Consider the following 21,760-nt stretch of genomic DNA (forward strand, 5'->3'; position numbering starts at 1 on the left):
TTCTTTCTTTCCTGACCTCTAGTAAGTAAAGGAGCCTTTGCACCTTGTTGCAATTGAGAAACAGATTGGCTTATGTCTTTCGGTTTTTAAAGCTTGGGGGAGCCATCTTAACTTTGGACCTGAATGTTAGATGAAACCCAGCAGCAATTGCTGATGAATGCATTCAGTCTACAAGTATCCCAAATTGTGGAGGTTTTACTGTTGTTTAATGGATCAATATGGCTACTATCACAACAGGAATATCATTAATATCTATATTAAAAACTTAGACATCTTAAGACTAACTTGCTTTAAAATTTGCCACTGCAGCATATTCAATATTCTAATTAAGCTCAGCTGGGAAATTCCAGCTTGTGACCCCATAGTAGATCTGGTTCGTAATGCAGTAGCCAGCAGCAAGATCTTCCCAGTGGTGGTAGATAATTACTAATTATCAAGAGATGCTTAGCAGATAACTACTCCAGACCATAATATATTTTTAATTTCCTATTTTGATTTATGTTTTTAGTTTTAAGTATTGTTCTTTCATGCTGTTTTCTTGCTCTGGACACATGAAATGAAATGAAACAAAATGAAAATTGTTGCATCTACCATAAAAAAAATCCCCCTTCTAAGGTAGAGGTGGGTTAGTCTACTTACTATCCCACCAGCTAACCAAAACAAAATTTCAGAATAGGCTCAACTTCCCATTTGGTGCTGGAAGGTAGAAAAATAATATTTTACTTTCTAGGACGGGAAGAGAAACAATCCATATTCTTACAGGATTTCCTTCTATAAAAGTTCAGAAAAACTGTAATTAAATAGTACTACGGTATTACACATGATCCTCATTTACTGGCCACTTGTTTAGTGACTATTTGAAGTTATGACAGTATTGAAAAATAACTTTACAGCCGATTTATGACCATTAGTAACCTTCTCAGTGTCCCTCACTCACATGATTGCCTTAATAGTCAGTATGCACTATCCTGTGGCTGCCGTTTTTTTTCCACCCCTTTGCAAAGCAAAGGGTTTGGAGAGGAAGGGGTTGCAAGAAAGTAAAGCTGTTTATCTTCTACATATCAGTGGTGAAATCTAAAATTTGTTACTACCGGTTCTGTGGGCGTGGCTTGGTGGTGATGATGGGGGTAATGTGACTGGGTGGGCCTGGCCATTTTTTTTTTTTACTTTTAAAAGCATTTTTTCTACAATCTCTTCGGCGAAGAGGTTGTAAAAAAATGCTTTCAAAAGGCTCTGACAATCCCAGCTGAGTTGCCTGATCGGCAGAGACCTTTTTTCTTTTAAATGCCTCTGACGATCAGGCAACTCAGCTTGGATCCTCAGAGGCATTTAAAAGAAAAAAATGATTTTTTTTCTTTTAAATGCCTCTGACGATCCAAGCTGAGTTGCCTGATTAGCAGAGGCATTTAAAAGAAAAAAAGTTTCTGCCGATCAGGCAACTCAGCTTGGATCGTCAGAGGCATTTAAAAGAAAAAAAGGGTTTTTTTCTTTTAAAAGCCTTTGAGGATCCCAGCTGAGCCGCGCGATCATCAGAGGCTTTTTTTTTTACTTTTAAAAGCATTTTTTCCACCGAAGAGGTTGTAGAAAAAATGCTTTTAAAAGTAAAACAAAAAGCCTCTGATGATTGTGCGGCTCAGCTGGGCATGGGGGGGGGACAAGGGATTTTTGCTACCGGTTCTCCGAACCACCTACCTCCATCGCTACCGGATTGGGCAATCCGGTCTGAACCGGGAGCATTTCACCCCTGCTACATATTACATGCACTGGCAGCCCAGGTTGGGAGCAGCAGGAACTCTATGCAAACAGGTTACTCTCTTGAAATCCCTTTTTCCAGTCTCTGCACTCTAAAGGGGTGTGTCAGATGTGAACAACCAGATCCATACTTGCAGAGTTCAACTATTTTATTATGTTCTGCCAATAATACAGGAATCTCCCCAGTCTGGCAGCTATCCCCTGGGAACAACTAGATAAGATTCCAAGGAATTGAGGGAGGACCGGTTGTGGCCTTTTTATGGTTGCACAGTGACTCTAGACTTGCACCATGCTTCATCCCTACTAGACTGAATACTTCCCCAACATTGGGGAGAAAAAGAGCATGTAATTTCTGTAGACAATTTCTCCTTTGCCTGACAATTCTTCCCACCTCCAGAGTGGAAGACTGGAGAGGAAGGGATTGTAAGAGAATAAGCAGTCACTTTGCTTAGCAGCAGAATTGTTGATCCCAATTAGTCATTAAGCAAGGTCTATCTATATTAAAAGTCAGGGGGAGTGAGTTACAGTTAAATACAATGACATTAATAACTAGGCTCCTGAGGTTGTTGTTCAGGAAGGAAGAGAAGTTAAAATAATAGTTTCCTAACAAAAGAGCCACAAAAATTTATCTCTATGATTTTTTGCAGATTGTGTTTGTGCAAAACCTCCCCCTAGAAATAGGAAAAAAAATAAGGAAAAATTAACCAACTTATAATTTGTAACTATCACTGAATATTAAATTTTTATACAAATATGAGTATGGGTACAGACAAACCTGACCTTAAAAAATACATTGTTAATAGTCCAAATTTATGCATAAACAACTATGACAATCATTTATCAAACAGGTTTTCTGAGTGCAACATTCTTGAAAAAATTAAGAGAAAAGCAGTAAGAACCTAATATGAAACTAAACATTGATTTCAAATCTTATGGAAAGGCTGCCATCTAGAGGAGATCGTTTTTAAAAGCAACATTTTTGTTGCTTTGAAAATGTTTATTTTTTTTAGTAGACATGAATTAGGAGCCACAATTTTCAGATAGCTTTTTATTTCCTTAATAATAAAGCAATTTTATTCAAATTTTATTTTATTTTACAAGAAAGCAAATTCAAACTTTTTCCATTTCAAGATTCCATCTTGGAGGAAAAAAGGTACCTTCCTCAGATACCTTCACCATTGCTAGAATCTAACACATTCAAGATCACACTACACAGCTATTTTTATGAAAAATAGAACAGTGAAAAATTAAGTCATAGATCTCACATATATTAATTTAACCAGGATATAATCTGCATTAGAACAATTATCCAGAACAGAAGGAACATTTTTAAAGTCAAAAATCTATCTTTAATAGTTCTTTATAGAATATGAAAAATGTTCTAATAAATGCTGGATGAAATGTTGGATCATATTTCGAGAACTCAATATTAGCTATTGGCTATTATAAAACTTTCATAAATAAGCTGTATACTAAAATGTATTTATTTCAACCTTATCAACCCCAAAACATTTCAAGATAGCTTATGATTTTTTTAAAAAGCATACAAACACTTTAAAATATAATGAATAAATCAATAGAAAATATTAAGGACAGACAACAGAAGTTGGTGGACAAAGCTATTAAAACAGCTTGCTGAAGAGAAATGCTAGTTTGGTACTCCAAATTAAGCTTTCATGTGATTTGTTTAATCTTGGTTTAGCCTAACACGTGAACTTAGCCACTATAATTTGTAAATCCTTTGTATGTGAACCAAACTGCTTATGCCTATTTCAGCAATCATGGATTACAGTAAACTATATTAACCTAAATTGTTAACCAAGCATTTGTAAAAGAACTAAGTAACAATGTAAGTGACATTATTACTATCCAAATACTAAAAATTCAATAGTAGTGTTACACTTAATACAAAAAAAGAAGAATGAATACAGGAATTCCAAGATACCTTCAAAACAGATAAAATATTACACAAACTGCATTTTAAGTTCTGTATTCAATACACTTTAAATGATGCAACGACTGGTACTGTATTATTAAACTGAAAAACAAAATCTAATAATATGTAGAGGAGAGAGAATCTGTTGATAAAATCCATGATTTTTTATGCTTGCCCTAGGAGCCCCTAAAGTCAGAGGTTTTATTTGTAGAAAAAAAAATTTACAATGTCTTTTAAATCAAAAGTTATACAAGACAGCTTGGAATCAGTGGCTTGAATTTTAAAACAATGCAAACTATGGCTATCCAAAATTAAGAATGAAGCAGCAAATAGAACATATGCTTACTATTAAACTTTTCAATAAAAAGGATATAAAAAGCTTTTTATATATATATATATAAAAAAAGCTTCAGAATATATTCAAGAAGAAATATTGCACACATTTGGGATCCTCGGCTAAACGTCCTGTTCCTGTTGGCCTATGAACTGAACTTTCCTGGTGTGGGCCAAACAAGGTTAAGCAGGTTCATACAGGTGAACAATCCTTCATACAACTTAGACTCCAGGTTCTCCTTGACTTATGACCAAAATTGAGTCTAAAATTTCCATTGCTAAGCAAGGCAGTTATCGAGTTTTGCCCCATTGTATGACTTTTTTGCCATAGTTGTTAAACGAATCACTGTAATTGTTAAGCGGTCGTTATGATTTTCCCCATTGACTATGCTTTTCAGAAGCTGTCTGGGAAGGTTACAAATTGTGATCCTATGACACTGGGATACAAATACATGCCAGTGCTGAATTGTGATCAATTGTGAGTATATGCTTATATGTGAGTATATACGGTAAGCACTTTCAATTGGGATCATTAACAAGTCAGCAACGGAAATGATGAAACACTGGTGCAAAATTCACTCACCCTCCAGTTTTTAAATTATGTTTTTGTGGAAATACTATTTTGGAAAGACACTGAGATTATAAACATTACAAAGCACTATTAATGACGGATGGTAGCTATTATTACCTTTCAATGGCCAATTCTTTGTTGGAAATCTGCTGTATAGTGATGACAACCTTCTTCTCAAGGCCTTGCTTTAGTTTGAAGTAAAATTTCTCTCTGTCCTTTGGTACTGGACTAAAGAAGAATAACATTCTATCAAAATCTGTTCAACAGCAAACTCTAATAAAAATTCTAATAAAAAATAAGTTCCTCTACCTCATTAAAATCAAAGAACTTCAAAAAGGCAAAAAATAAAATGTTTTTACATATTGTAGGCAGCTCACTATTAAAAAGACTGTCTATTCCAACATTGCCTCTGATTTCTAAAATCTTAAACGTTTAGGAATATATGATCCAGTGGTGAAATGTAAATTTGTTATTACCAGTTATGTGAGCATGGCTTGGGGGGGGGGGAATATGACTGAGTGAGTGTGGCCAACTTTTTTTTTTTAACTTTTAAAAGCATTTTTTCTACAACCTCTTCAGCCGAAAAGCATTTAAAAATGCTTTTAAAAGGCTCTGACAATCCCAGCTAAGTTGTCTGATCGTCAGAGGTTTTTTTTTCTTTTTAAAGCGGAAGAAAAAATGCTTTTAAAAGTAAAAAAAAAAAAGCCTCTGAGGATCACACGTCTCAGCTGGGCATGGGGGGGGGGGCAGGGATTTTTGCTACCGGTTCTCTGAACCACCCGCCGCCATCACTTCCGGATAAGGTGATCCGGTCCGAACCAGGAGCATTTCACCCCTGATATAATCTATTTTCTAAACTATGATAAACTGCTTTACTATCCATCAATCCTTGCATTCTGTTGTTAATATGTTCATTTTGAATTCCTTAGAGGATGGTTATGAAGCAATCTGAACAAATAGGCAAAATTAATTTACTTTCACAAATTTAAATTATTTAGGTTTTTTTCCATGTTGTCATTTTTTTCATTTACCTGAAATTCCCTTTACCATCATCTTCTTTGACCTCTAAAGAAACAGTGAATATGAATATATCACTGTCAGGACTTGAAACAATAGCATCCTTCACATTATCTGATGCCTGTTTGGAGGAACGTTTGAATGCTGTTGAAAAACTATACAAAATTCGGCTAACCTAAAAATAAACAGAGGATGAGAGAAGGGCATACAAGATAATTTAGGGAGAACAGAGAAAGTTTAACAAAACCAATAATTTATAATGCAAAATCAAAATGTACAATACTTATATATGTAACTAATTATTTTACATTTTACATATTAATTTTCAGAAAAAAACTAATTTGCAAATTTACAGTTTGCTGTTCTTTAATAAGTCTTCCGATACTTGAACCTTAAAAGAAGAACAAAATGTATTTTATCAAATATAAGATGCCAAGCACAGCATCTTAATAATCAATAAACCATATCTATTTGTCAGCAAAAAAAAACTGTTATCATAAACATTCTTGAATAGTAACCTGAATTTAGGAAACATATACTAATTGCTGATAAATGGTAATGCCAAAATTATCTTTTATGAACCTCTTTTAAAGCAACGAAATACTTATATTATATAACTATCCCAAAAATTTGAAGGGCATTCACTTAGTATGCTACAGTGTTCTTCCCATAGCAGTTTTAGAGGGCCGATACAAAAAAATACCATATGAACTGAGATTGTGCCCCTGCAGACAAGGGCTTATTGAAACTATAGCTCATGTCCTACTATCTTGTATCTTCTATAAGGATTCGCATTATAATACGTAACCTAATAAAATTTCTGGGAAATACTGATCTCTTCTTCCTACGACTGCTGTATCAAATCAGTATTAACTAGTTTCTTTAAATGTACCCAAATTTTGCTATACTGTATGCAAAATTAGGCAGACTCTAGTGCCCACTGATAATCCATCACTAATTGTAATATATTATTTTGTCTGTTTTTATTTTTTATTTTTATTATTAGTATTATTTTTAATGCTTTTATCTCTAATGCTGGTCTGTGACCATATAAAAATTGATCGATCTTTGTGACTAGTAATTCAGGAAAACCTGAAGAACCACAGGTCACTCATTCAAATCCTCAGTGAAAACAGTAAATTTAACTTCTGAATGAAGATTTTTAATATCACATTTATTTAATATCACAATTATTCAAATGATAAAACTCAGTTTTATTCTCAGTTTTTGAAAGACACTGAAGTAAAAATCAGCCCCATTTGGATTATTTGCATTCCTTAAAACATAATGGAAGCCATAAAAAAATAATAATAAAAGGTGCATAGAAGTTAAGTAATTGATTAAATTCTTGCCAGATAACACTGAAGTCACTTTACAGGACAAATGGCATCTACTTGGTTTTACATCCAGAGCATGCCCTCCTTAGATGAAGCACTGGCTGTGTACTTGAATGTGTTCCCAGTTGGGCATCCAAGTCCCAAGAATTAACTTTGCTTGCCCAATGTTTTTTCCGAGGAAAATGGAAGATTTAAAGCAAGCTTCTGCTTTCATCTGCTGCCTAATGAGATGATGGATGGAACAGAGATACAAAAGGGAAGAGAGGAATAGAAGTGGTTGGGTTCATGTGATGATTAAAGTTCTTTATGGGAGGGGGTATTACCATCTGCCTTATAGGAAGCCTTTCTGAAGATGCCATCTTTGGACCCAACCGTGTTGGATAACTTTCATTCAGTCTCCAATCTTCCCTTTATAGAGAAGGTTTTTAAGAAAGTTCTTGGAGTTCAACTGTAAAGGACCTTGGATGAAGAGGATCATCAGACTGGGTTACAGTATTAAGACGGTATTGGTTCTGTTTGTGGGTGCTCTTTGGAGAAGACAGTAGTGGTACAACCAGCTTGGTCTTCTTGGATCTTTCAGTAGCTTTTGACAGCATTGGAATTGGGAGGCACTGTTTTATAGTGATTTTCCTCTTTCCCCTGTGGTCAGTTCTAATTAAAGTTGGGGAAGGGGGGATTGTCTAACTCTAGGCCCTTGCATGTGAGTGCCTCAGGGGTTAAGTCTCTCACTTCTCTTTAACATCTGCATAAAAACTGTGTGAGATCATTTGATAGTGTCAGATGCATTATCATCACTGCTTCAGGAGGAGGTAATTGCTCAACTGGGAGGGGGGCACATGTGCAGATATCCATCTCCTGTGCACATTCCTGGACCAGCAAGTCTTGCTCATGATCACTCACAGTTGAATTATTGTAATACAGTATATCTGAGGCTGCCTTTGAAAACCAGTTGAAAATTACAACTGGTCCAGAATGCAGCAGCACACACAATGTTGCCCCCACCCCCATTTACCAGATTACATTGATGTTACACGAGCTGCACTGGCTCCCACCTTCTTTCAAGGTGCAATTTATGATGTTAGCTATCATTCTTAAAGCCCTATATGGCTTTATGTCAAGTTATTTGCAGGATTGTCTATCTCTCAGGCATCTGCCCATAGCACCAGGTCAGAAAGGTTGGATGTGCTTATTAGGTCAATCCCCTCAAATGTTACAATCTAGTGGGGCATAGGAAGCGTGCCTGGCAACAGCAACAGTGCCTTTTCTGTAGCAATGCTGGTTGTGTAGAACACCTTTTTCCTGGATTCTGGCATGCCCTCATCCTTTTAGTGTTCTTTTCCTCCAAGAGTTGGAACAGGACAAGATTGGAGTGCAGGGATTTTATTGGTGGATGTATTGGAAAGTGTTGGTTGAGATGCTGGGTTTTGGTTTTCTCTTCTTTGGTTTTCATTATGGTTGTGAGCTGCCCAGAGTTATATTACGTAAGAGGGGTGGTCATATAAGTGCATTTTTTTTTTTAAAGCTGTGCTCACATTCTGCAGGGAGATGCAACAATTTAGTGAATCAGACATTTCTCATCCATAACCTATTATTTCAACAGAGCTTTCTGAAACAACAATACTTATTCTTTCTACTTACTGCCTCTTTAATTTCACAAGAGAAGACATGAATTTGAAACTCCTCAGTGCCAGAGTAACTTTCAGTAAACGCAAAGCAGTCACATTCCAAAGTCCCATTTTGCCCACGGACACAGAACAACACTTTGTAGATTGGGAAAGAAGCAATTTCTGTACTGTTGGACTGATCTATTATTCTAAATGAAATGAAGAAAATTAAGAAACCTTTGTAATTCTGTGAGAAATAATAATTTCTTTGCTATTTTTGATATCTGTATCCACTCTGGAAAATGTTTAAAGTGTTCACAAAAAGGTATTTGCAATTTAAATATTTAAATGCTATTAAATTTCACAATACTGTAATATGTTATGTTTTTAATCACATGACAATATGCTGTTGTTCAGTTTTGTCACTTATATTCTAAATAGATTTTAGATCAATAGAGTTCACATTTATTATATGTAGAAATACTTAACAGTATCTGAATATTCACAATTTCATCACAACTGCTTTCTTTGACATGCATTTCAGCATTAAGTACATTTTCACAGTATACTTTTTTAACTTTTATTTCTTTTCTTTTATGCTTCAACTAACTGTTAAAACTACAGGTTGTTTGGATACAACTAAGGATAAAATTTTAAATATATAATTAAATAATTATAATCTGTGAAATCGCAACACGTCATAACTATTATATGGACTGGTGAGATACTAGAGTATATAAATAACACAATCAAAATCTCCATTAATTTCCCTGAAAATGTTTTATGTATATTTGAAGGTAAGATATTGACTTTCACCATAATTGTTTTAGACTAGAGTATACATATTATATTATGCCTGAAACCGGTAGAGACAGAGGTAGATATGAAGAAAAAGAAAAAATACAGAAAAGAAAGAAAAAGAAAAGGAAAAACATAGAAATGTAATTCCTTTCCTTCAATTTTTGACACCATAGTTCCTCATGAGATTTATCAGGGAGATCATATAGAACCGTCCTCCAGCATATGCATGACGTTCTTGTTTAGTCGCTGGTAGTACAAGAACAGAAAGAAAACTTCAATTGGATGAAGCCAAAAGCCCCATATAATCCAGCACTGCATGTCACATTCAGAATTTATAAGCATGGCGAAAAAGAGAACCAGCTCTCCTGGTAGCAACTAATAACTAATATATATAACATAGTCCATAATTGAATAGGTGACATAATGTCATCAAGCCCCATTGTTGATAATCCTCTCCTTTGTAGTTTTGTCCAACTTTTTCCAGTTTCAAATCCATCAAGTGATTTCACAGTAAAACAAATATCCATAGAAAGGTGGATATTTATCTATCCACACATATTATTTTCAAATATCCTATCTTAAATTTCACTGTAGTTCTTAATCTAGTAAAAATGCTCCTTGTTTAGATCATAAACTTCAAACCAAATCTGAAAAAAGTTCTGCTCCAAAAAACACCCCACTTGAGCTTATAAAGCTGCTACAAGTGCCAATACCCTTTCGCGTTATGTCTAGACTGGAATTAAGGCACCTGCTTTCCTAATCAGCTATCTGCTATCAGCTATACACTGCAAACATCCAGGCAACATTTGAGGAACTTGAAAGAAAGATGGGAATTAGATATGATCTTCAAAACACAAAACAATAGATTTTACTGAGCAACTTGAAGCTCCTACAGGAGGAAGCAGGAATCCATTCCTGTCCTGTTCTTAAACTTATTTGGATACCTTGCTCAATAGATACTCAATAGAAACATCCAGCTCACCTAACAGAACCATCTGGGATATTTGGAACATAAAGAGTTACAGGAGATGGAGAATGATTTGAGTTTTTCAAAGTTGCCATGGCACACAAGGCCTCTGCTTCACTGCGGGGAGCAGAAACTTTCATACATCCGAGGTATAACAATTTGTTGAATAATACACTATCCTCTTCTGAAGGTACAGTGAAAGAATGTGATGTTTGCGATGAAGATTCTGAAACAAACACAATTCAACAATTAGCCAATATTCATTGCAAAGTGTCATTCATAATGACAGAATCATAACCACAACAATGTTCTTGGACCGCCTCTGAAAACTGTTGCAAGATTATAGATGATTATTGTTATATTAATATTCCTAAACTCCAAGTGCATAACGACCACAAAAGAATCTTATAACAGGACTGCAGCACCCACACATTCATTTGCCCTTACGACCAACTGCAGGGATGCTAAAGCAGAACCACCCACCTATCTTCCCTCCTACCCTCCCCCCAGGGTCTCTGCAAACATTTCCCTCCCTGAATGGCTCCCTGCTAGCTTTAGGCCTGATTCCCACCCCACCAAGCCCCACACACTCCTCCTCACTTACCTTTTGAAGATCTGAAACTTTCCATAGCACTGGAACAAGTCACTTTGTGCTCAGCCGCATGGCACAATTTTGGAAGCAGCTGTTATGTATCCAGGGCCTAAATTGCATTCTGGTAGCTGTAAATATCGCTGCCACTTCTGGAATCGCACTATATGGTTATGCAATTAAGTGATCCATTCCAGCACTCTGGAAGGCCTCAGAGCTCTTCAAAAGAAGAGGAGGAGGATGTTTGACGTGGTGGAATGGGAATCAAGCCTCAGGGGACTCAGTGGCAGTTGGAAAAGGTGCGTGGGGAACCAAGGGGCAGGAATCAGAGCATGGGGTCTCTCCAGGAATGGGGAGCCTTGGGAAGACCGGGGCAGGCTGGCCTAGGCCTGTGCTAGTCTTCCAAGAGTCTCCCCCATCTATAGGCAGCCCATGCTCCATTAAGTGACCTATACGTTCATTTAATTATTATACTGGAGGGAGCAGGGATGGGGAGAATCAAGTTACATGCTTTATTTATTATTATTTATTTATTAATCTAATTTATATACCGCCCTTCTCCCAGGAGGACTCAGGGCAGTGTACAGCCAAGATAAAAACACACAGATATAAAATTTAAAAAACAATTTAAGAAATATTAAATAATTTGGCCCATATCTATTAGGTTAAAACAACCCGTTTTAAAAAATTAAAAGTTAAAAATCAAAAGATTAAAAATTAGGCCAGCCCAGCTTGTTGAAATAAAAGCGTCTTGAGGGCATGACGAAGTGTAAGTCGGGAATCCTCCGTATCTCGGGGGGCAATTCATTCCAGAGGGCAGGTGCCCCCACAGAGAAGGCTCTCCCCCTGGTGGTCGCCAGCCGACATTTTTTGGCAGATGGCACCCGGAGGAGCCCTTCTCTGTGGGAGCGTACTTTACTTAATGGCTATCACAAAATGCAACCATAACGGATAGGCCCCATTACAGTCATATCTCAAGAACTACCTGTAATTTTAAAGGTACTGACAACTATCTGCAAATATGTTTCAAGCAGCTTCCCTCGAATATTTTTCCTTCTTAAAATATGAAAATGAATGTTAAAATAAATGCAAAATTCAGCAATCATTATACGAATAAGAACATGCATTATGAATGTTTTTATCTTTTCCTAAATATCTCCTTCAGTATTTACACAATTTACAAAGTATTTCTGCTATTACAGGTAGCCCTCAACTTACGACCACAATTGAGCCCAAAATTTATGTTGTTAAGTGAGTTGAGTTGAGTTGTTAAGTTTGAGCTGGCTTGAGTTAAATTTTAAATTGGAATTTTTTAATTACGGCCAAAATATTTAATTATTTTAAACAGTTTTTAGATTTTGTATGTCTTGTTTTTACTTTGGCTGTTCACCGCCCTGAGTCCTATATTGGAGAAGGGCGGTATAGAAATTTAAACAAATATAAATATAAATAAATATAGAAATTTGCTAAGTGAGTTCTGCCCCATTTTAGACTTTTCTTAACAGATTTGTTAAGTGAATCACTGTGGTTGTTAAATTAGTTAACACGGTTGTTAAGTGAATCAGGTTTCCCCATTGAATCTGCTTGTCAGAAGGTCGCAAAAGGTGATCACATGACCCTGGGACATTGCAACCGTCAATTGCCAAGGATTTGAATTTTATTCATGTGACCATGGGAATGCTGCAATGGTCATAAGTGTGAAAAATGGTTATAAGTAATTTTTTTCAGTGCTGTTGTAATTTTGAATGGTCACTAAACAAACTATTGTAAGTTGAGGACTACCTGTACTTAAGAGTCATCTTCAAATGGGATTGGCAGTACACAAATTTAATAAACAAACAGACAAACCTGCGGTGGGAGAATCAAGTGGAAGATGCATAGAGCTTTGGTTCACAGAAACCTCTTCAAAAGATTGTTGGCAATTGCCACTCAAATCCACAAAATCAGAAATACTTTCTTGCGGGCCTTTGTCAAAATTTTTCAGTACATTTTCCATGGTTTGTGTTATTTGTTGTTCTTCATCTGGAAACATCTAGAAGAAAAAATAGAGGAAAAATATTTATCAGTAAAGGTAAAGGTTCCCCTCACACATATGTGCTCATTCTCAACTCTAGGGGGTGGTGCTAATCTCCATTTCAAAGCCAAAGAGCCAGCGCTATCCAAAAACGTCTCCATGGTCATGTGACTAGCATGACTAAACACCAAAGGCACATGGAACGCTGTTACCTTCCCATCAAAGGTGGTCCCTATTTTTCTACTTGCATTTTTACATCATTTCGAACTGCTAGGCTGGCAGAAGCTGGGACAATACGGCACTAGGGATTCGAACCGCTGAACTGCCGACCTTTCAATCAACAAGCTCAGCATCTTGGCCACTGAGCCACCACGTCCCTCATCATTTATCAGTACAGTATTACAATTCCACAAGCAACAGTATGTCTTAAACTTTAATAAATACCTTCATATCATAGTCAAGCTATTTCCAAATAATCAATTCCTGAAAACAGATACCTTATTTAATTCCGTTAATATTTTAGCCGTTTATTACTATATATGTTTATTTCTCCATCAGTTTTTGGTCTGAGGACAATGGAAAATCTTTTCACACTAATCTTTCTGTCATGTCTGTCATACAAAGTGATTCTTGTATTAGTGTATTATTCTACTACTAATTTAGATATATTTTTATGACAGGGTTACTCATCTGAAATGAAAAAAATTCAGAAACTAGTAAAAATAGGAACTAACTTAAAAAAAAACAAGGGAAGTTTTATCATTGGATTTTAATGGACTATTTTTTAAAGAAACATTTTCATGAAATTGGATATACCAGTTATTTTAAATGAAAATTTAAAAATTTTATTTAATTAAATTTAATTTATTTAATTAAAATAAAAAACTCCATTTTTTATTTTAAAAAATCATTAAGAAAAAAATATGAAAAAAAATGGAAAAGAAGAGTCATACCCATATACAGATACAGATAATGTATAAAAAAGCAGCTTTCAATCTTCCTCTCAGCAGTCATACATACAATTCTAATCAGACCTCTTTCTCTAAGATTACATTGTAATTCCCTTTTCTATATAAGCTTTTATTTCTAGTCATCACACCAAAATCCATCAGCAAAATGAAGTCCATTTCAAAATTCAAAATTCTAATTCTTTTTGCCATAAGAATCAAACAGCAAAATTACTTCCAATTAGTTGTTATGTATGTATCTTTTTATTACTAAAATCTTTTAGATCATAATCTTCTACAAGTTATAATTTTATAGTATCCAAAACTCTAATATTTAAAGATAAATGGAAAAACCAATACATCATACTTTATGAAATACAGAGATTTAACAAGTTCAGAAAACATCTACAATCTGCCTCTCGTATGCGATACTGACAATGGTGTGTTATTCTACATATGGCTGCATTCTACAGAATGCATGTAAAGCCTAGGAACAAAATTAGAAAGTTTGTATATTATTTGGTGATTTCACAATTTAGTAAATATGACACTTTAGAACTATCTTTTTTATTTACAATTTTAAATATATAGTTGTTCTTTCAAGCAGCAGCTTTAAAATTCAAATGAGCATTAATAGCTATGTGATTTATTAATAGTGATGGATTAAAAATTCAACTTCTTTACTATATTACAAATTACAAAATAGTCTACTAAATCATTCCAAGCTACAAAATCTTTATAAAAATGTTTTAAACAAATACACGCTATGGTACGTTTACAGTACAACAAATTTACTGATTATGTGGCATGTTCTTCAACCAAACAAGCAGTTAGAGAGCATTAACTGTATAAATATATTTGGGAATGAATATTAAATGTTGTTCTCCTTATAAAGCAATGAAAATGTAAAAATAACTGTTATACATTTGGATTAAAAATAGCAGATGCTTAATGCTTCTTTTAATTGACCTAGATACAATGCAAGATATGAAGCTATTGTCTAAGTCCTTCTTAACATCCAGAGAGGTTAAAAAAGCATCTATCTATCTATCTATCTATCTATCTATCTATCTATCTATCTATCGAACAAGAGTGCTAATGCATGGAAAGAATAAAACTGATTACACAGAATAAAAATAACAATATTGCATTTGAAGAAAAAAAAAACACAATGTTCCAGCAAAAGCAGGGCAATGTGAATAATTGCCTCAGGATCTGAAGAACATCACAGAATCACAACTAGCTGACTTCTCTTTCGGATCTCCTCTCTTACTTCATTCCCCATTTATTATTCTCCTGAGAGCAGTCAGGATCCAAAGAGAGATCTTACGTTTAAATTTACAGTTCCAAATTCTATTCTTAGACCAAATGGTTTTAGCTCCAAGGTGCCTAATAATGTATCAGCAGAGCTCACTCACTATCACCTTGAGCACAAGTTAGTCAGCCAGTTAGAATCAAAAAATTGCTGAACTAGAAAATGGCTGTAACACTTTTATTTCCCCCTAAGCTATGAATACAAATTATTTCTAATTACTGTACTTACTGAAAATTATATTTAACTGGCAGGGCAGAAATTTAATATGAATTGCTATTATCCAAAAAGACACCAGAAGAGAGGCTCAAATAAATATAGAAAACACCTGATAGAAAAGTGTTCCAATGAGGAGGTAGATATCTGTGTATTTGTGTGGGTGGGTGTGGAGGGGTGCACACAATTGCACACCTTCAAGTCAGTACTGACTCCTGGCAACTGCTTGAATAAATCTCTGCAGTTTTCCTGGCAAGAGTTCAGAAGTGGTTTGCCATGATTTTCTTCCATAACTGTTTTAAGATTATATAGTTGGTTTCGGGACTAGATGGGACTAGAACTCATGGTCCCCCAGTTACTACAGTAGGAATCTTAGTGCCTTAACTAGTTATACCAAATTGGCTCTCAAATGCCATTATTATGCATTATGCATTCACAATTATTCATTGACTATATAATGGCACAAAACCTTGCACATTGTTAGCCTTAATAGTGATGAAAGGTTGAGTCTCCGCAGCTCAAGTTTTTAATTTTTCTCTCCTTCCTCCTCAGCCAAGATTGAATCCCATACACTTCCATCTCATGTTTATGGATTCCAATCACAGGAGGCAACAAGTGCCCTATCATTTTAAAGATTAGACACACATTTTTCTTGCCTTGATGTTTAATTTATTATACCAACAGTCAAAGCAACAGCACAACTTTTCGCTGTTTCCAGGTTCTCTTGATTACTTTCCAGAGCTTCCCTCAAGACTTGACTGTTTTTTTAAAGACAAGGAAGTTGCTGCATCTTCTTCCAAATGATTTGGAAAATTTTTCACATATCACAAAATATGGTGAGGATCCATTCTATCACCATCACCATTCCCACCATCATGCTTGACTATCTCAGACTCCCATGACACTGTGGGGTGGGGAGGGAGATCACTGGGTTCAAAATTGAGCTACTGGCATCCAGGCACTTACGTTGGTCATCCAATTATATGCTTCATCCCAGCATTCTATACTTTCTCATCAGTGGCCTTCTCCCCACCCACCCACCCACACCCCATGTCATTGCTCCTGAATCTTTTTCATAACACCAAATGTCACTACGGCATGTGGGAGAGAATCATCTTATAAAAACATGATATCTGCCATCATACTAACAATAAAAAGAGATGCAAACTCCTGCATTCTCTGCTACCTCAAAGACAGATATCTTTGCTTTTGAAAGAGTAGAAAAATGAAATCAATAGATTTTCAAACAAAAGTGTAACTTCATATGGTCACAATATTAAAAGCTCAATACATATTTAGATATTAAATTTTAGAACATTGCCAGTGTTATCTCAACACTACCAAGCCTTGGTAGTACAGTGGTTTAATGCACCCTGTAATTAACACAGCTGCCTGCAATTTCTGCAGGTTCGAATCTTACCAGGTTCAAGGTTGACTCAGCCTTCCATCCTTTCTAAGGTGGGTTAAATGAGGACCCAGTTTGTGGGGGCAATAAGCTGACTTTGTATAAATATACAAAAGTATGAAGGCTATTGCTTAACGCATTGTAAGCCGCCCTGAGTCTCCGGAGAAGAGCATAAAGACATTCTGTCAAGCTTCAGCTGTCAAGACAGGACTGGAAAAACACCTGGTAATTTATTTTTACTGTAGAAAATTGTAAGCCATAATGAAAGAATGCTAGCAACTAGAGTTTCAACCACAAATCCTATTTATAGACAGAATTTAAACCTTTCAATGCCTTTTCTTGTGCCTTTCCTACATAATGAACAATTTTAGAGAAAATGAACAAGATGAACAAAATGGAAAGTGTGGATGAACAAAATGGAAAGTGTGCTGCTTTGTTATCATGTTGTTCTTTGTGAGAATTTTCACAAATTTGTTAGGCCACAGTGATAGAAGCATCATATGAATTGTGGTTATTCAACAGTAAAATAAGAAAACATCAGTTGAGAGGTACATGCAGTTTGTTGACAGTATAAGAAAAATTACACCATGCTTATTAAAAATTAGCTTTGTGTTGTTTCCTTCTATTCTGATCAAATCTGAAAGCAAGCCATAATATCGCAATGTGGTGGGGTTTGGGGGGGGACTAAATATGCAAATTTATCTTCTGGTAAATTAGGTAGGACCTATGCTTTCTTTTGGGGATCCATAATTCACATTCTATAAAGAAAGTAGGGGAGACTGTAAGTTTCCAGATCAGTCTGTTCCTTCAGATGTTCAGGATAAAATAATGGCTGCTAGTTGGAGAATTTTACCTCCATTTTTCAACTCTAAGCCCATTTCCCTACCCTTCTACAATCTTAATTCCTACTCCTACACCTTTTCTTTCCATCATACACACTCTTCAATTCCTTCCCTCTGTTAGTTCTATTCCTCAAATAAAATAGGAGAAATAATAGTATATTTTGAAAAGCTCATATAGTAATTTCTATACAGTATAGCAAAGAACAGGACAATATTTTAAGCTGCTCATTGTTGGCTACTTTTTCAACTCTATGTTCCCACCATTTTTTATTATTATTTGATACTTTTACAGATGTTCCAGTGAATCATTTTGGTGACTGTCTTATGTCATTATTTATATAACTAGTCTGCTATCTTCTTGCACAAGTTGAGTATATATAATTATTTATTCTGCTTCTTCTTCTATCCTACCTTTTTATATATAAATTAAGGTGGTGAACATACCTAATATTATGGAATAATTACAAGAATTTCCTTCCAAAACAAAATGTATCAGTGTTCAGGATTTTAGAGCATTAAGATATTTCCTCTATTGTAAAATATCTCTAATATATAGACTCTCAACAATATAGAAGTGTTTGGTTTAAAAAAATATTTAAAATCAATTCAGATATTTTTATTTCCCACTGAAATTGATTTGTTTTTATAATCTGTTGTGAATTATTACAGAATTAGAAATCAGTGAAGTAACAATATGAAATGGTTTTGAAGTAAGTTTTTTAGGTCTTATGCAATATTTTAAAAACCGTAAATGGGGGGAGTGATTGCTATTACAAATGGCAAAGGTTACTCTAAGAAATAGGCTGCTACAGATTACAAACATCACAGTACACACTGGACTTTAAACTATCACAGTGCCATGTCTTATTCTTGATCCACGTCACCAGTAATAAATTCTTATATATTATGAACTACAAACCTGCTACATATTTTAAACCTTATTTATAAATGTTGGTAGTGGTACATTTGCTTAAAGTTAACTTATTAAAAATTAACTTCAAACACTGAAAGCATGCCCCACAACCTCAGTATTTACCAAATGAAGATGAACACTTTTGGCAGAAGATAGAAATGTACATATATTACACAATGAATATTTGAGCCAGTCAGTTCAATACTACTTATCCTCATATGGTTCTTCAAGGTCTTAAATGGAGTATTTTCAAATGATTTCAATGACTAGAAATCATTTACTAGAAATATCAAGGAAAAAGCATGAATCTTCCATTTGAAGCATACCTTCTAATGTTCAACTAGCACATTTAATTAAGGCTTTATTAGCATTTACAACCATTCCATTGCATTACAATGCAAGATACTTTATTTATAGTGGGAAAACTGCTCCAGTAGATTTTCCAATTCATAACACCACAGTATAGATTTGCACCACAGTATAAATCCTATTTCTTTTCAACAGTTCAACAAAACTTTTAAATAAAGCCTTCTATAACCTGGCAGCTCTAAATGTGTTGGGAATGTAACTCCCCCGAAATCCTAGTTACTTGCTTCAATAAATGTTCTTCAGAACCAACTTATCAGGGCTATAGGTTCCTATTAAATTATTAGATTTTTGTATTTACACACACACTCAATTTAAGGCAATGAATGTACTTAATACTGTACTTAATATTGTTGCGTCGTTTCTCCACCACAATCCTGTGAGGTGGATTGGGCTGGCTCAGAGTCACTGGGCTGGCCTTCAAGCCTAAGGGAAACCTAGTATTCGGTCTCCTGGTTTCTAGGCCAGTCCCTTAACCACTACACCAAACTGGCTATCTCTTCATCATAAAAGTATCCACAGTGTGAATACTTCTCTAGATTCATTTTCAGAATGCCTGCTTCAAACATATTTCTTAGGATTATTTTCATGCCATTTATATTTTATCACTATAAGAGACTATTGCTGAGTTCACATATATGTGTTGGCTAATTATGGTTTATTGTATTGTGGAAACTCGGGCAATTAGGTTAATTCGATAAATCAATGTGTCGCCTTTGAAATGAGTGTTCATAAAAATCTTGACCAATTCTAAAGCCTGATAATAAGATTTGTCTTTAAATGCAATTATACAAATTTGGGTGACAACTGTTCATTAATATTTTAAAATATATTAATTCGCAGAACTCAGTCCACTCTGAAATACTGGCAAAGTCCTGCTACTGGAGTCTGACTTTCCTATCATAATTTCAAGGCTAACATGCATGTAAATTCCAGTCAAAGCAAAATTAACTAGTCTTACCTATTGCATTTAGATCCAGTTTATACTTGTTTAATGTTCACTTCTCTGTTGTAAATGAAGTTTTATACAGTTCAACTAAGTATACCCAAGATTTGTTAGAACTTTATTAAACTTACATCTTTGGATCCTTACAATGTATTGCAATATAATATCTAAAGAAAATCGATTTATTTCTCTACCTCAGCCATCTACTTTTTTAAAAAACCCACTGCTTTTTGCATGGGAAAAAAGGCCTGAACCACATCCTTCCTCTCATCACGCATTTCCTATATCTCACTAGACTAGAGCACCGCTCAACTTCACCTTAAAAACGCCCCGATTCTGCCCCCCCCCCTCACCCCATAAATGCCTCCCTTCTCACGGATCCCATCCACCGCGTTTTGTAGCGGACTCGCTAAGCCGCAAGAAAAGACGAGCATCACCGGCAGCCACGCTCCATCCTTAGCCAAGTCCTTTCTTTTTGAAAAGATACGCGACCAGCTTAAAGAAGCCCCAAAAGTTCATTTCGGCAGCCCACGCACTTTGAGCTGCCTAAGGTCGCCACCCTTCAGCTTGTTCGGACAGCAATTACAAGGCCAAAGAGATTTCGGGACTGGGCTCCTCTGCGGCTGGACCTCCTTCTCGGAGGCAGACGTCAACTCTCCACGAAGTGTTTACTTTCACCCCGCGCCTGTCCGGTGATCCCCCTAAAAAAAAAAAGATCTGGAACTGGGAGGAGAGGAAACCTAAATTCCGGACCTGGAGGCAGAATAAACTAAAGGCAACTGGGCTCAGCCGCCCCAAAGGCGTGAAAGCTCGCCAGCGCGTCCAAGCTGAGTCTACTCACTCACAACGCTCCTTTTCTCCTTTTTTCTCTTTAGCACATCACCTCCACTTCGCACTCCGGGCAAGACAGCGCCCCCGGCGGGAGAGGGAGCCTCGCCTCCGTCGCCCCTTACCCAGAGTCGCTCCCTCGGGAGGGTGTCGCTGCTGCTGCTGCTGCTGCTGTTGTCGTCGTGGAGGGAAAAGAGGAGGCGCGCCTCTTCCGTTCCTCTCTCCCGGCTGAAGGCGGCGGTGACGAGGGCGATTCCGCGGAGGGGGCGGAGAACTGAACGGCGGAGCAAAGCCGGCAGGCGGAACCGCCCCAGCCTACATCACGGCAACTGCGCAGGCGCCTCAGGGCCGGTGCAAAGGCGCGCTCCACTATCCTGGGGTGACTGACAGGGTGGAATCCAGTAACGGAGGATGGAACGGTAGCAGTTGGGACGACCTGCAGAATCGAACCCCGAAAGTTAACCAAGGAACGGAACCGCGGCTCCAGGCCCCTTCCTCATTATCCTTCCTTCCCTGCTCCGACACGACTCGATTTGTTAAGTCTCTGCCTCGTTCCCGTGTCGTCCCCGGAGCTAAAGTTCAGAATACAATACTGCTCTTAGCTTTCATTCCTTCAAACACTCAGCATCTTCAAGCTGACTGAAGTAAACCAGCTGAAGGAATGATTAGCATTCTCACTAATCTGGAGTCTAAATTCAAGGGGATGTAATTCGCTTTATCAAGAATTAAGAAAAATATTTTAATAATCAGAACCAAGGAACAAACACTATTTTCCATTTGCCACCAGCCAAAGATCCAGGATCATATTTTTATGTACCGGTATTTGTTAATGTATTCAATTTGTAAGACTGCCTAATCATCATGTGACTCAAAGGGGCAAAAACTTAGATCTGAAAAATTTAATCTCTTACAGCTGGTACCTGGATTGATGAATGGTGCAATTTTTAAGGATTTTTTCACTCAGCCAAAATTAATCTCTTGATATAGCCTTACTACTGTATTTTAATAGCCTTATTATGAAACAAACATGGTCATAGAAATCAAAATTTTCTTTAAAATCACTT

General features: G+C 36.2%; 1 protein-coding gene across 5 annotated transcripts in view; it reads right to left on the reverse strand.

The window, feature by feature from the left end:
* Nucleotides 1-21,760, reverse strand: part of RABGAP1L (RAB GTPase activating protein 1 like) — a 213,062-nt gene that overhangs the window by 183,669 nt on the left and 7,633 nt on the right. The window contains exons 1-6 of one of the 5 annotated variants that reach the window (XM_034409762.3): nucleotides 20,822-21,026; nucleotides 12,756-12,939; nucleotides 10,334-10,544; nucleotides 8,585-8,759; nucleotides 5,624-5,784; nucleotides 4,710-4,820 (exon numbers count right to left, since the gene is read on the reverse strand). In XM_034409762.3, coding sequence (XP_034265653.2) covers nucleotides 4,710-4,820; nucleotides 5,624-5,784; nucleotides 8,585-8,759; nucleotides 10,334-10,544; nucleotides 12,756-12,939 — 842 coding nt within the window. In that variant the 5' untranslated portion in view covers nucleotides 20,822-21,026. Of the gene's footprint in view, nucleotides 1-4,709; nucleotides 4,821-5,623; nucleotides 5,785-8,584; nucleotides 8,760-10,333; nucleotides 10,545-12,755; nucleotides 12,940-20,709; nucleotides 21,027-21,760 lie in introns of those variants that run through there. The other 4 variants (XM_034409765.3, XM_034409761.3, XM_034409763.3 and 1 more) reach the window with 4 other exon arrangements.

This window comes from Pantherophis guttatus, chromosome 3 (genome assembly GCF_059756535.1).
Source record: "Pantherophis guttatus breed Tessera chromosome 3, ASM5975653v1, whole genome shotgun sequence".
NCBI lineage: Eukaryota > Metazoa > Chordata > Lepidosauria > Squamata > Colubridae > Pantherophis > Pantherophis guttatus.